Source organism: Oncorhynchus mykiss, chromosome 6 (genome assembly GCF_013265735.2).
Source record: "Oncorhynchus mykiss isolate Arlee chromosome 6, USDA_OmykA_1.1, whole genome shotgun sequence".
NCBI classification, from domain to species: Eukaryota; Metazoa; Chordata; class Actinopteri; order Salmoniformes; family Salmonidae; genus Oncorhynchus; species Oncorhynchus mykiss.
Window position 1 is genome coordinate 54,204,142 of NC_048570.1, and position 16,222 is coordinate 54,220,363.

General features: G+C 46.7%; 1 protein-coding gene across 1 annotated transcript in view; it reads right to left on the reverse strand.

Annotated features, from left to right (window-relative positions):
* The window catches only part of LOC110526925 (SH3 and multiple ankyrin repeat domains protein 2), a 245,405-nt gene that overhangs the window by 78,645 nt on the left and 150,538 nt on the right, over nucleotides 1-16,222 (reverse strand). The window contains exon 14 of the mRNA XM_036981764.1: nucleotides 9,843-9,924. Coding sequence (XP_036837659.1) covers nucleotides 9,843-9,924 — 82 coding nt within the window. The remainder of the gene's footprint in view (nucleotides 1-9,842; nucleotides 9,925-16,222) is intronic.

The following is a 16,222-nucleotide window of genomic DNA, read 5'->3' on the forward strand; positions in this document are numbered from 1 at the left end:
GCAAGATTTCTGTCTCTCACAGACCTGCAACTTCTTCTTTAAGAGGCTCCTCTGTCCTCCACTTGTTACCTGTATTAATGGCACCTGTTTGAACTTGTTATCAGTATAAAAGACACCTGTCCACAACTTCAAACAGTTAATTAGAAGCATTTTTTAAGCCCTACTTCAACTTGGGATACAGATAATAGAAGCTTAGTAGTCAGGTTTGGATGCAATGACAGCTCATTGCTGAGTTATCTGTTATCATAGGCTATTCCGTGATGGCCAGTTGCCACTATCAGTTGTTCACCTTGACCTATGCAGTACATGCACAGCTCCTGCATATTTACAGTGCATTCAGAAAATAGTCTGTCCCCTTGACTTTTTCCACATTTTCCTACATTACAGCCTTATTCTAAAATGTATTTTTAAAAAATCACTTATCAATCTACACACAGTCCCAATAAATACAAAGTAAAAACAGTAATGTTTTATTTTTTGCAATGTATTAAAAATACAGAAATGTAACATTACATTTTCATAAGTATTCAGACACTTTACTCTGTACTTTGTTGAAACATCTTTGGTAGTGATTATTGTGTTATTGACTGTACATTTGTTTATCCCATGTGTAACCCATGTGTCGCACTGCTTTGCTTTATCTTGGCAAGGTCGTAGTTATAAATGCGAAATTGTTCGCAACTGGACTACCTGGTTAAATAAAGGTGAAATAAAAAACAAATAAAAAAACATCCTCTTGTCTTCTTGGGTGTGACGGTACAAGCTTGGCACCTGTATTTGAGAAGTTTCTCTCATTCTTCTCTGCAGATCCTCTCAAGCTCTGTCAAGTTGGATGGGGAGCGTTGCTGCACAGCTATTTTCAAGTCTTTCCAGAGATGTTCCTTCGGATTACTCAGAGACATTCAGAGACTTGTCCCTAAGCCACTCCGGTGTTATCTTGGCTGTGTGCTTAGGGTCGTTGTCCCGTTGGAAGGTGAACCTTCCCCCAGTGTAAGGTGCTGAGCGCTCTGGAGCAGGTTTTCATCAAGGATCTCTCTGTACTTTGCTCCGTTCATCTTTCTGTCGATTCGGACTAGTCTCCCAGTCCCTGCCACTGAACAACATCCCCACATCATGATGCTGCAACCACCATGCTTCACCGTAGGGATGGTGCCAGGTTTCCTCCAGATGTGATGCTTGGCATTCAGGCCAAAGATTTCAATCTTGGTTTCATCTAAACAGAGAATCTTGTTTCTTATGGTCTGAGAGTCCTTTAGGTGCCTTTTGGCAAACTTCAAGCGGGCTGTCATGTGCCTTTTACTGAGGAGTGACATCCGTCTGGCCACTCCACCATAAAGGCCTGATTGGTAGATTGCTGGAGAGATGGTTGTTCTTTTGGAAGGTTCTCCCATCTCCACAGAAGAACTCTGGAGCTCTGTCAGAGTGACCATTTGGTTCTTGGTCACCTCCCTGACCAAGGACCTTCGCCCCCGAATGCTCAGTTTGGCCGGGCGACCAGCTCTAGGAAGAATCTTCGCGGTTTCAAACTTTGATGGAGGCCACTGTGTTCTTGGGGACCTTCAATGCTGCATAAATGTTTTGGTACCCTTCCCCAGATCTGAGCCTCGACACAATCCTGTCTGTGGTCTCTACGGACAATTCCTTTGACCTCATGGCTTGGTTTTTGCTCTGACATTCACTGTCAACTGTGGGACCTTACATAGACAGGTGTGTGCCTTTCCAAATAATGTCCAAACAATTGAATTTACCACAGGTGGACTCCAAACAAGTTGTAAAAACATCTCAAGGATCATCAATGGAAACAGGATGCACCTGAGCTCAATTTCAAGTCTCATAGCAAAGGGTCTGAATACTAATGTAAATAAGGTATTTCAGTCTTTTATTTTTCATAAATGTGCATACATTTCTAAAACCTGTTTCCCTTTGTAATTATGGGGTATTGTGTGTAGAATTGTATTTATTTAATCAAACTAAATGTGTAAAAAGTCAAAGGGTCTGACTATCTGGTCGAGTTAGGGACCATTCGAAAATTATTAGGGGGGAGGAGGGGTCCAACCCCCCTCCTCGAGTTGTCATGATTTACATTAAAAAAAATATTTTCAACTGACCTTAGACTTAAAAAAACGTATATTACCCTCCAGTTTTGTTTAATTAACTTAATAATGATTAAGACAACAGTAACTGCCTTTGCAATAGTGTAGCAACCCTGTGTTTCTAAGCGCCGATATCGACTATGCCACTTAAGCTTGATTTTGTGGCACAGTTGATGCCATGCTGGGCTATAGGATAGAAGGTTGAGGGTCCACCCACCACTTCGGCGGGCGATCTCACTCTCCCTACTATTCTCATTACAATATGTTGTTCAAAGTGGTTAGAGAGGCTAATGAGAGAGAAATAATGGAGGCTACCAAAAATATTACAAGATTATTAAATTATGACAGGAGTGTTTACTTCAGTTCCTCCCATTTAATAAGAGAGGAAGCACAAAACTGGCACCTGTCATCAGTCCTCACACATCTCTCTCAGTACCAGTCAGAAGTTGAATAATAGTGAAGACATCAAAACTATGAAATAACACATATGGAATCATGTAGTAACCAAAAAGGGTTAAGCAAATCCAAAATATATATATGCACTGCTAACACAGCGTGCATCCAACCTGGAACCACCAATGTGTCGGAGGAAACACCGTGCACCTGGCAACCTTGGTTAGCGTGCACTGCGCCCGGCCCGCCACAGGAGTCACTGGTGCGCGATGAGACAAGGAGATCCCTACCGGCCAAGCCTTCCCTAACCCGGACGCTAGGCCAATTGTGCGTCGCCCCACGGACCTCCCACTCGCGGCCAGTAGCGACAGAGCTTGGGTGCTATCCCAGGGTCTCTTGTGGCACAGCTGGCGCTGCAGTACAGCGGAGGCCCCTGGAATGAATTTCAATTAACAGGTGGACCTTGTTAAAGTACATTTGTGGAATGTCTTTCCTTCTTAATGCATTTGAGCCAATCAGTTGTGTTGTGACAAGGTAGGGTTGGTATACAGAAGATAGCCCTATTTGGTAATATACCACGTCCATAGTATGGCAAGAACAGCTCAAATTGTCATGTATTGTCATGTTGTGTCTTGTTTCTGTCCTTTCTCTTCACCCTGTCTCCCTCTGCTGGTCGTACTAGGTTACCTTTTCTTCCCCTCTTTCCCCCAGCTGTTCCTTGTCTTCTCTGACTACCTCGTTCACCCCTTTTCCCACCTGTTCCCTTTTTCCCTCTGATTAGGTCTCTATATCTCTCTCTGTTTCTGCTCCTGTCTTTGTCGGATTCTCGTTTGTGTTACTCATGCCTGAACCAGACTATCGTCGTGTTTGCTGCAACCTTGTCCTGTCCTGTCGGAATCTGCCTGTTCATCTAACCTTGTCCTGTCCTGTCGGAATCTGCCTGTCCATCTGAGCCTACGTGTGTTTCGTCATTAAAGAAACTCTGTTTTGTTAATTCGCTTTTGGGTCCTCATTCACGCACCTGACAGAAGAATCCGACCAAGAATGGACCCAGCGACTTCGGATCCTCTCCACTCAGCCGTCGAGATCCAGGGAGCGATGCTAGGCAGACACGAGCAGGAATTGTCTGCTGCTCGACATGCCGTTGAGACCCTGGCCACCCAAGTCTCCAACCTCACAGAACAGGTTCACCATCTCCGCCTCGATCTCCCGGCCACTTCCAGGGCTTTCAAATCTCCGGAGCCCAGAATCAATAACCCGCCGTGTTACTCTGGGGAGCCCACTGAATGCCGCTCGTTCCTCACCCAGTGTGATATTGTGTTTTCTCTCCAGCCCAACACTTACTCCAGGAGCACTGCTCGTATCGCCTACGTCATATCTCTCCTTACTGGACGGGCTCGTGAGTGGGGCACGGCAATCTGGGAGGCAAGGGCTGAGTGTACTAACCAGTATCAGGACTTTAAGGAGGAGATGATACGGGTTTTTGATCGATCTGTTTTTGGGGAGGAGGCTTCCAGGGCCCTGTCTTCCCTATGTCAAGGTAATCGATCCATAACAGACTACTCTATTGAGTTTCGCACTCTTGCTGCCTCCAGTGGCTGGAACGAGCCGGCTTTGCTCGCTCGTTTTCTGGAGGGTCTCCGCGCAGAGGTAAAGGATGAGATTCTCTCCCGGGAGGTTCCTTCCAGCGTGGATTCCTTGATTGAACTCGCTATTCGCATTGAGCGACGGGTTGATCTTCGTCACCGAGCTCGTGGAAAGGAGCTCGCATTCTCCGTTGCCCCCCTCTCCGCATCACTACCATCTTCCTCTGCCGGCTCGGGTGCTGAGCCTATGCAGCTGGGAGGTATCCGCATCTCGACTAAAGAGAGGGAACGGAGAATCACCAACCGCCTCTGTCTCTATTGCGGTTCCGCTGGTCATTTTGTCACTTCATGTCCAGTAAAAGCCAGAGCTCATCAGTAAGCGGAGGGCTACTGGTGAGCGCTACTACTCCTGTCTCTCCTTCAAGATCCTGCACTACCTTGTCGGTCCATCTACGCTGGACCGGTTCGTCAGCTTCCTGCAGTGCCTTGATAGACTCTGGGGCGGAGGGCTGTTTTATGGACGAGACCTGGGCTCGGGAACATGACATTCCTCTCAGACAGTTAAGGGAGCCCACGGCCTTGTTCGCCTTGGATGGTAGTCCTCTCCCCAGGATTCAGCGTGAGACGCTACCTTTAACCCTCACTGTCTCTGGTAATCATAGCGAAACCATTTCTTTTTTAATTTTTCGTTCACCTTTTACACCTGTTGTTTTGGGCCATCCCTGGCTAGTTTGTCATAATCCTTCTATTAATTGGTCTAGTAATTCTATCCTCTCCTGGAACGTCTCTTGTCATGTGAAATGTTTAATGTCTGCTATCCCTCCTGTTTCCTCTGTCTCTTCTTCACAGGAGGAGCCTGGTGATTTGACCTGGGTGCCGGAGGAATATCACGATCTGCGCACGGTGTTCAGTCGGTCCAGGGCCACCTCTCTTCCTCCACACCGGTCGTATGATTGTAGTATTGATCTCCTTCCGGGAACCACTCCCCCCCGGGGTAGACTATACTCTCTGTCGGCTCCCGAACGTAAGGCTCTCGAAGATTATTTGTCTGTAGCTCTTGCCGCCGGTACCATAGTCCCCTCCTCCTCTCCTGCCGGAGCGGGGTTTTTTTTTGTTAAGAAGAAGGACGGGTCCCTGCGCCCCTGCATAGATTATCGAGGGCTGAATGACATAACAGTGAAGAATCGTTATCCGCTTCCTCTTATGTCTTCAGCCTTCGAGATCCTGCAGGGAGCCAGGTTTTTCACTAAGTTGGACCTTCGTAACGCTTACCATCTCGTGCGCATCAGGGAGGGGGACGAGTGGAAGACGGCGTTTAACACTCCGTTAGGGCACTTTGAATACCGGGTTCTTCCTTTCGGCCTCGCTAACGCTCCAGCTGTCTTTCAGGCATTAGTCAATGATGTCCTGAGAGACATGCTGAACATCTTTGTTTTCGTTTACCTTGACGATATCCTGATTTTTTCACCGTCACTCCAGATTCATGTTCAGCACGTTCGACGTGTCCTCCAGCGCCTTTTAGAGAATTGTCTTTTTGTGAAGGCTGAGAAGTGCACTTTTCATGCCTCCTCCGTCACATTTCTCGGTTCTGTTATTTCCGCTGAAGGCATTAAGATGGATCCCGCTAAGGTCCAAGCTGTCATTGATTGGCCCGTCCCTAAGTCACGCGTCGAGCTGCAGCGCTTTCTCGGCTTCGCGAACTTCTATCGTCGTTTCATCCGTAATTTCGGTCAGGTGGCAGCTCCTCTCACAGCCCTTACTTCTGTCAAGACGTGCTTTAAGTGGTCCGTTTCCGCCCAGGGAGCTTTTGATCTCCTCAAGAATCGTTTTACATCCGCACCTATCCTTGTTACACCTGACGTCTCTAGACAGTTCGTTGTCGAGGTTGACGCGTCAGAGGTGGGCGTGGGAGCCATTCTTTCTCAGCGCTCCCTCTCTGACGACAAGGTCCACCCTTGCGCGTATTTTTCTCATCGCCTGTCGCCGTCGGAACGTAACTATGATGTGGGAAACCGCGAACTGCTCGCCATCCGCTTAGCCCTAGGCGAATGGCGACAGTGGTTGGAGGGGGCGACCGTTCCTTTTGTCGTTTGGACTGACCATAGGAACCTTGAGTACATCCGTTCTGCCAAACGACTTAATGCGCGTCAGGCGCGCTGGGCGCTGTTTTTCGCTCGTTTCGAGTTCGTGATTTCTTATCGTCCGGGCTCTAAGAACACCAAGCCTGATGCTTTATCTCGTCTCTTCAGTTCTTCAGTAGCCTCCACTGACCCCGAGGGGATTCTCCCTGAGGGGCGTGTTGTCGGGTTGACTGTCTGGGGAATTGAGAGGCAGGTAAAGCAAGCACTCACTCACACTCCGTCGCCGCGCGCTTGTCCTAGGAACCTTCTTTTCGTTCCCGTTCCTACTCGTCTGGCCGTTCTTCAGTGGGCTCACTCTGCCAAGTTAGCCGGCCACCCTGGCGTTCGGGGTACGCTTGCTTCCATTCGCCAGCGTTTTTGGTGGCCCACCCGGGAGCATGACACGCGTCGTTCTGTGGCTGCTTGTTCGGTCTGCGCGCAGACTAAGTCCGGTAACTCCCCTCCTGCCGGCCGTCTCAGGCCGCTTCCCATTCCCTCTCGACCGTGGTCTCACATCGCCTTAGATTTTGTCACCGGACTGCCTTCGTCAGCGGGGAAGACTGTTATTCTTACGGTTGTCGATAGGTTCTCTAAGGCGGCTCATTTTATTCCCCTTGCTAAGCTTCCTTCTGCTAAAGAGACGGCACAAATCATCATCGAGAATGTTTTCAGAATTCATGGCCTTCCGTCAGACGTCGTTTCGGACAGAGGTCCGCAATTCACGTCTCAATTTTGGAGGGAGTTTTGCCGTTTGATTGGGGCTTCCGTCAGTCTCTCTTCCGGCTTTCACCCCCAGTCTAACGGTCAAGCAGAACGGGCCAATCAGACTATTGGTCGCATCTTACGCAGTCTTTCTTTTCGCAACCCTGCGTCTTGGTCAGAACAGCTCCCCTGGGCAGAATACGCCCACAACTCGCTTCCTTCGTCTGCGACCGGGCTATCTCCTTTTCAGAGTAGCCTCGGGTACCAGCCTCCGCTGTTCTCATCTCAGTTCGCCGAGTCCAGCGTCCCCTCCGCTCAGGCTTTTGTCCAACGTTGCGAGCGCACCTGGAAGAGGGTCAGGTCTGCACTTTGCCGTTATAGGGCGCAGACTGTGAGAGCTGCTAATAAGCGTAGAACTAAGAGTCCTAGATATTGTCGCGGTCAGAGAGTTTGGCTCTCCACTCAGAACCTTCCCCTTAAGACAGCTTCTCGCAAGTTGACCCCGCGGTTCATTGGTCCGTTCCGTATTTCTCAGATCATTAATCCTGTCGCAGTGCGACTTCTTCTTCCGCGATATCTTCGTCGCGTCCACCCGGTCTTCCATGTCTCCTGTGTTAAGCCCGTTCTTCGCGCCCCCGCTCGTCTTCCCCCCCCCCCCCATCCTTGTCGAGGGCGCACCTATCTACAGGGTCCGTAAGATTTTGGACATGCGTCCTCGGGGCCGTGGTCATCAGTACCTAGTGGATTGGGAGGGGTACGGTCCTGAGGAGAGGAGTTGGGTTCCCTCTCGGGACGTGCTGGACCGTTCGCTGATCGATGATTTCCTCCGTTGCCGCCAGGTTTCCTCCTCGAGTGCGCCAGGAGGCGCTCGGTGAGTGGGGGGGTACTGTCATGTATTGTCATGTTGTGTCTTGTTTCTGTCCTTTCTCTTCACCCTGTCTCCCTCTGCTGGTCGTACTAGGTTACCTTTTCTTCCCCTCTTTCCCCCAGCTGTTCCTTGTCTTCTCTGACTACCTCGTTCACCCCTTTTCCCACCTGTTCCCTTTTTCCCTCTGATTAGGTCTCTATATCTCTCTCTGTTTCTGCTCCTGTCTTTGTCGGATTCTCGTTTGTGTTACTCATGCCTGAACCAGACTATCGTCGTGTTTGCTGCAACCTTGTCCTGTCCTGTCGGAATCTGCCTGTTCATCTAACCTTGTCCTGTCCTGTCGGAATCTGCCTGTCCATCTGAGCCTACGTGTGTTTCGTCATTAAAGAAACTCTGTTTTGTTAATTCGCTTTTGGGTCCTCATTCACGCACCTGACACAAATAAGCAAAGAGACATAAACTGTACAGAGGAGACTGCGTGCATCAGGCCTTCATGGTCAAATTGCTGCAAAGAAACCACTACTAAAGGACACCAATAATAAGAAGAGACTTGCTTGGGCCAAGAAACACGAGCAATGGACCTTAGACCGGTGGAAATCTGTCCTTTGGTCTGATGAGTCCGAGTTTTAGATTTTTGGTTCCAACCGCTGTGTCTTTGTGAGACTCAGAGTACGTGAATGGATTATCACCGTGAAGCATGGAGGAGGAGGTCTGATGTTGTGGGGGTGCTTTGCTGGTGACACTGTCAGTGATTTATTTAGAATTCAAGGAACACTTAACCAGCATGGCTACCACAGCATTCTACAGCGATACGCCATCCATAGTGGGACTATCATTTGTTTTTCAACAGGACAATGACCCCACATCTCCAGGCTGTTTAAGGGCTATTTGACCAAGAAGGAGAGTGATGGAGTGCTGCATCAGATGACCTGGCCTCCAGAATCACACAACCTCAACCCAATTGAGATGGTTTGGAATGAGTTAGACCACAGAGTGAAGGAAAAGCAGCCAACAAGTGCTTAGCATGTGTGGGAACTACTTCAAGACTTTTGGAAAAGCATTCCAGTTGAAGCTGGTTAAGAGAATGCTTAGAGTGTGCAAAGCTGTCATCAGGGGAAAGGGTGGCTACTTTAAAGAATCTTAAATATAAAATATTTTTTGATTTGTTTAACACGTTTTTGGTTACTATATGATTCCATATGTGTTATTTCATAGTTTTGATGTCTTCCCTATTATTCAGGCCTATAGTTTAGTTCGTAATATTTTTTAAAATAAATTAGCTTTTTTTTTTGAGGAGAAGAAGCACTCTTGCTTGCTGAATATAAAATAGGCAATCAAAATGAACTAGTGGGGAAGATTGAATGGCGAGAGCGTAGGCTACATGTAGCTCTGGTGGGATGTGATCTGGCGGTGATAAATTGATATATTGCAGCACTGATGCATTGTACACGTAGCCTATAGAGAACAGAGGGAAATCCATTAATTCATTCATTCATTCACACAACGAACCTGTGTCTTGCAGTGCACGGCCTGTCAGTGGCAGTACAGGTGTCCCATAGAATATTTTCTATTGGTCGAACCACAGGTTCCATAGGGGAGGCATATCTAATTAGATGGGAAAGTTGGCTAGGATGGAATATAGGAAAACCTGCCAAAACAGTGAATGTAAATAGGGGGGAAATGCACTATACCCTCCACTGTGTGTCCAATAAAAAACCCTCCCCAAAGCAAAGAAAACATCTGCACCCCTCCCTCTCCTATCTTGGTCCCCCACAGTAATTTTCAAATGGCCCCTTATGGGAGATATGCCTATATCACACTTCATGCTGTGATTAGTTGTCTAAAATTGTCTAGTGGTCATATCCAACACATTGGAAAGTAGGCCTGTGACTGGGAGTGGATAAGACAATGAGAGAGAAGAAGAAGAGAAAAATGTAATGATAACAATTGAAAACTAGAGCAAAAACAAACCTCTGAGACAAGCTACCACTTCACATAAACTTCCACTTAGCTAATCACCCTGTGGGTTTGTGTGTGTATGCGTGTGTGTGTTTTAATAAAGGCATCTGAGTAACCTTACCTGGAGGCATCAAAGCTATCGTAGGACCCCACAGTGTAGTGTCGGAAGAGTTTCCTCCTGTCCGAGCGGTCAGCTCTTGTGTCTGTGGAAGAACAGGAGGACCAACAGTCATTGACCACATTAGTCACCTACCGCATGCATGGCTACAGAAATCAATTCATCATCTCTAATAGAAAGAGATAAACAAACAACAGCAACATGCAAACTGTGAAACTCCTTTACAAGAAAGTGCAGCTCTGCAATCCAATCAACTGTGCAAACAACCATAGAAATATGGACACGCTCCAGTTTTCATTCTAAAAGTACATTCTAAAACGAATGACAAATTACAAATCGAACCCCAACCCCTACCACCCTATAGGCACTTCAAGTATGTAACTCTGAAAGGATTGGATAAGGTGACTGATAACAACAAGCTGCAGAAGTGTGCACCACTGTAACGCAAAGAACTACAATCTACTTTGGTAAAAAGAAACAACACTTAAGCAATAAATCAACTCAAGCAACACACACACACACACACAGTTACCTCCAAAACAAACTTTCCTCCCGATAGAGCCAGTTTTTTCCATTTGCACTCCTAAATGTCTCTTCCCTCTTTCTCTCCCTCAATTTCTGTCTTTAACATACACCGTCTTTCTATCACTCTCATTCTTTCAGACATGCTTTCTATGTCTTTCCCTCGCTCTTCCTCTTTCTCTCTCTCCCTTTCTTTCAGATGCAATCAGTGGCAGGGACATGCCTTGAATGTCCAGAAATGCCCAAATCCACAGTGTCTAGAGAAAAGCCCGAAAACCAGACAGGCAATCCCACTGAGCGTTGGGTTGAGCTCTGTGGTTATTGCTGAGGAGAAAACATAATGTAAAGGAGAAGAGAGAATAAAGAGGAGGGAGGTGAAAGAGATACATACTTCATCACATCAGGCCCACTCCATAGCAACCACCAGTGTACTGTATGGAGTTTGTTTCCATGACCACCGATCAATGGAGAAGGTACATGACGTGCATGTGTGGTCGCTGTGAAGTTTTCCTTAGTGTGTGTGTGTGTGTCTACATCTGAATGTGTGGGTGTGCAGGTGGAGTGGTAGAATAATTGAAGGGTGTGCGTGCATGTGTGTGTATGTGTGTGTGGAAGAGGGTGGACGGTTACTGATTTGGTTACAGTTCAACGTGAAGGGAGGTCTTTGTTGACCTCCTCCCTCCTTTGTTCCCTCCCTCCTACTCCCTCCCACTGGGGGAATGAAAAGGACACAAAATGAGCAAGACATATAAAAAATGATTTATGAGTAATAAATAAACTTAGCAGGGTTTAAAGTATTTGAAGGCTTACACAGCAAAGGCACAACAACTACAGTGGGGAGAACAAGTATTTGATACACTGCCGATTTTGCAGGTTTTCCTACTTACAAAGCATGTAGAGGTCTGTAATTTTTATCATAGGTACACTTCAACAGTGAGAGACGGAATCTGAAACAAAAATCCAGAAAATCACATTGTATGATTTTTAAGTAATTAATTTGCATTGTAGATGTAGAGGCCAAGAAGTTGCCATAACAAGCGGTGATGCAGCCAGCCAAGATGCTCTCAATGGTGCAGCTGTACAACTTTTGAGGATCTGAGGGCCCATGCCAAATCTTTTCAGCCTACTGAGGGGGAAGAGGCATTGTCGTGCCCTTTTCACAACTGTTTTGGTGTATGTGGACCATGATAGATCCTTCGTGATGTGAACACCAAGGAACTTGAAGCTCTCGACCCGCTCCACTACAGCCCCGTCGATATGAATGGGGGAGTGCTCGACCCTCTGTTTCCTGTAGTCCACGCTCAGCTCAATTGCCTTGCTGACGTTGAGGGAGAGGTTGTTGTCCTGGCACCACACAGCCAGGTCTCTGACCTCCTCCCTATAGGCTGCCTCATCATCGTTGGTGATCAGGCTTACCACCGTCGTGTCATCAGCAAACTTAATGATGGCGTTGGGAGTCGTGCACCGCCACGCAGTCGTGGGTGAACAGGCAATACAGGAGGGAACTAAGCACACACCCCTGAGGTGCCCCAGTGTTGAGGGTCAGCTTAGCGGATGTGTTGTTGCCTACCCTCGCCACCTGGAGGTGGCCTGTCAGAAAGTCCAGGCTCTAGTTGCAGGGGGAGCTGTTCAGTCCCAGGGTCCTTAGCTTAGTGATGAGCTTGGAGGGCACTATGGTGTTGAAAGGTGAGCAATAGTCAATGAACAACATTCTCACATAGGTATTTCTCTTGTCCAGGTGAGAGAGGACAGTGTGGAGTGCAATAGAAATTCTGTGGATTTGTTGGGGCGGTATGTGAATTGGAGTGGGTCCAGGGTGTCTGGGATGATGATGTTGATGTGAGCCATGACCAGCACTTCAAAGCATGTCATGGCTACAAATGTGAGTGCTACGGGCGATAGTAATTTAGAAAGGTTCTTGCCGTTCTTGGGAACAGGGACTATGGTGGTCTGCTTACAACATGTAGGCTTTACAGACTGGGTCAGGAAGAGGTTGAAAATGTCAATGATGGTCTGCGTACCGTCTGAGTACGCGCATAGTCTTAGTACGCGTCCTGATAATCTTTATGGCCCTGCGGCCTTGTGAATGTTAATATGTTTAAAGGTCTTACTTGCAGAGGCTAAGGAGAGCGTGGTCACACAGTCCTCCGGCACAGTTGGTGCTGTCATGCATGGTTCAGTGTTGCTTGCCTCGACACTGAGCCATGTAGAGTACCTTGTCAGGAAATTGAAGCTGTGTATTGGGTTTTATTACAGGCACAAAGCTTGTTTTTCCTTTGCTGCCAGAAAATAGTTGATTTGTTGTACTTTTATTCTGTGTTGGAATATGGTGATACTAATTACAGTGCCTTGCGAAAGTATTCGGCCCCCTTGAACTTTGCGACCTTTTGCCACATTTCAGGCTTCAAACATAAAGATATAAAACTGTATTTTTTGTGAAGAATCAACAACAAGTGGGACACAATCATGAAGTGGAACGACATTTATTGGATATTTCAAACTTTTTTAACAAATCAAAAACTGAAAAATTGGGCGTGTAAAATTATTCAGCCCCCTTAAGTTAATACTTTGTAGCGCCACCTTTTGCTGCGATTGCAGCTGTAAGTCGCTTGGGGTATGTCTCTATCAGTTTTGCACATCGAGAGACTGACATTTTTTCCCATTCCTCCTTGCAAAACAGCTCGAGCTCAGTGAGGTTGGATGGAGAGCATTTGTGAACAGCAGTTTTCAGTTCTTTCCACAGATTCTCGATTGGATTCAGGTCTGGACTTTGACTTGGCCATTCTAACACCTAAACACATATGTTTATTTTTGAACCATTCCATTGTAGATTTTGCTTTATGTTTTGGATCATTGTCTTGTTGGAAGACAAATCTCCGTCCCAGTCTCAGGTCTTTTGCAGACTCCATCAGGTTTTCTTCCAGAATGGTCCTGTATTTGGCTCCATCCATCTTCCCATCAATTTTAACCATCTTCCCTGTCCCTGCAGAAGAAAAGCAGGCCCAAACCATGATGCTGCCACCACCATGTTTGACAGTGGGGATGGTGTGTTCAGGGTGATGAGCTGTGTTGCTTTTACGCCAAACATAACGTTTTGCATTGTTGCCAAAAAGTTCAATTTTGGTTTCATCTGACCAGAGCACCTTCTTCCACATGTTTGGTGTGTCTCCCAGGTGGCTTGTGGCAAACTTTAAACAACACTTTTTATGGATATCTTTAAGAAATGGCTTTCTTCTTGCCACTCTTCCATAAAGGCCAGATTTGTGCAATATACGACTGATTGTTGTCCTATGGACAGAGTCTCCCACCTCAGCTGTAGATCTCTGCAGTTCTTCCAGAGTGATCATGGGCCTCTTGGCTGCATCTCTGATCAGTCTTCTCCTTGTATGAGCTGAAAGTTTAGAGGGACGGCCAGGTCATGGTAGATTTGCAGTGGTCTGATACTCCTTCCATTTCAATATTATCGCTTGCACAGTGCTCCTTGGGATGTTTAAAGCTTGGGAAATCTTTTTGTTTCCAAATCCGGCTTTAAACGTCTTCACAACAGTATCTCGGACCTGCCTGGTGTGTTCCTTGTTCTTCATGATGCTCTCTGCGCTTTTAACGGACCTCTGAGACTATCACAGTGCAGGTGCATTTATACGGAGACTTGATTACACACAGGTGGATTGTATTTATCATCATTAGTCATTTAGGTCAACATTGGATCATTCAGAGATCCTCACTGAACTTCTGGAGAGAATTTGCTGCACTGAAAGTAAAGGGGCTGAATAATTTTGCACGCCCAATTTTTCAGTTTTTGATTTGTTAAAAAAGTTTGAAATATCCAATAAATGTCGTTCCACTTCATGATTGTGTCCCACTTGTTGTTGATTCTTCACAAAAAAATAAAGTTTTATATCTTTATGTTTGAAGCCTGAAATGTGGCAAAAGGTCGCAAAGTTCAAGTGGGCCGAATACTTTCGCAAGGCACTGTATGTGCAAGCCTCAAGCGCCACACTGAAGGCTCTTCACCCTGTATCATGCAGCCAGTCGTTCTGTCACCAATCAGACGTCTAATTCACCATTGTGATCTCTACAATACTGTTGGGTGGACATCACTAGCAACACACAGGCTCAAACACAGGTACATTCTAATTAATAAGGCCATTTTAGGAAAACTGCACACCTAAAAAATCAATGTCAACAGTAAAGAGGCGACTCCGGAATTCTGGCCTTCTAGGCAGAGTTGCAAAGAAAAAGCCATATCTCAAACCGGCTAATAAAAATAAAATATTAAGATGGGCAAAAGAACACAGACACTGGACAGAGGAACTCTGCCTAGAAGGCCAGCATCCCGGAGTCACCTCTTCACTGTTGACATTGAGACTGGTGTTTTGTGGGTACTTTTTAATGAAGCTGCCAGTTGTGGACTTGTGAGGCGTCTGTTTCTCAAACTAGACACTCTAATATGCTTGTCCTCTTGCTCAGTTGTACACCAGGGCCTCCCACTCCTCTTTCTATTCTGGTTAGAAACCGTTTGCACTGTTCTGTGAAGGGAGTAGTACACAGCGTTGTAAGATATCTTCAGTTTATTTGCAATTTCTCGCATGGAATAGCCTTCATTTCTCCGAACAAGAATAGACTGACGAGTTTCAGAAGACATTTCTTTGTTTCTGGCCATTTTGAGCCTGTAATCGAGCCCACAAACGCTGATGCTCCAGATATTCAGCTAGTCTAAAGAAGGCCAGTTTAATCAGGACAACAGTTTCCAGCTGTGCTAACATAATATGAAAAGGTTTTTCTAATGATCAATTAGCCTTTTAAAATTATAAACTTGGATTAGCTAACACAATGTGCCATTGGAACACAGGAGTGATGGTTGCTGATAATGGGCCTCTGTACAATAATGTAGATTTTCCATTAAAAAAATCAGCCGTTTCCAACTGCAATAGTAATTTACAACATTAACAATGTCTACTTGGTATTTCTGATCAATTGGATGTTATTGTAAATGGACAAAAAAAATGTGCTTTTCTCTCAAAAACAAGGACATTTCTAAGTGACCCCAAACTTTTGAACGGTAGTGTAGGTCTCCATAGCCTTGGTCTCCAGACCCGACAGAGAGTACAGTCACCCGACAGAGAGTACAGCAGAGTGGTGCCTAGGAGAAGTTCAATCCCGCAGTCATAGTGTCTGTGCGGTGGAAGCGGAGTGGCCCGGACCTTACTGAACACCTCCAGGAGATTCTGCTATTCCGCGGGAATGGCGGAGAGGTCCGGGGCAACTTCCGAGCGCCCAGGAAGACATCCCGGGGCAGGCTACACTGACTTCAGGCAATGAGCTCGGCAGAACAGGATCCAGCCCATGATGGCACTAGCAGACCAGTCAATAAGGGGATTGTGTCGCTGGAGCCAAGAGAATCGCAATACCACGGGAACCTGAGGAGACTTAATGATCAGGAATTGGATCATCTAACTGTGGTTCCCTGACACACATAGGTTGATGGGGGTTGTATGGTGGGTGACCCAGCCTATAGAGTGCCCGTCCAGCGCTCTAACGTCAATGGGAATGGAGAGGGGCTGAGTGGGGATGCCCAGTTCGGACGCCAGGGGAGCGCACATGAAGCTCCCATCGGCCGCAGAGTCGATGAGTACCCGGAGAGATTTCGATTGGTTCCCCCACAGCAAAATGGCATGAAAAAGAGTGCGAGTAAGGGGAGAAGAAAGGTTCTATGTATGGCCCACCAGAGTACTCGCTCCTACCGGTGAGCCTGGTTTTTCAGTGGATAAATGGAGACGAAATTACCAGTAGTCCCGCATACAGGCAACTCTTAGTGTGAAGCCTGTATAGTCGTTCGGCTGGAGACAGTCTAGCTCTGC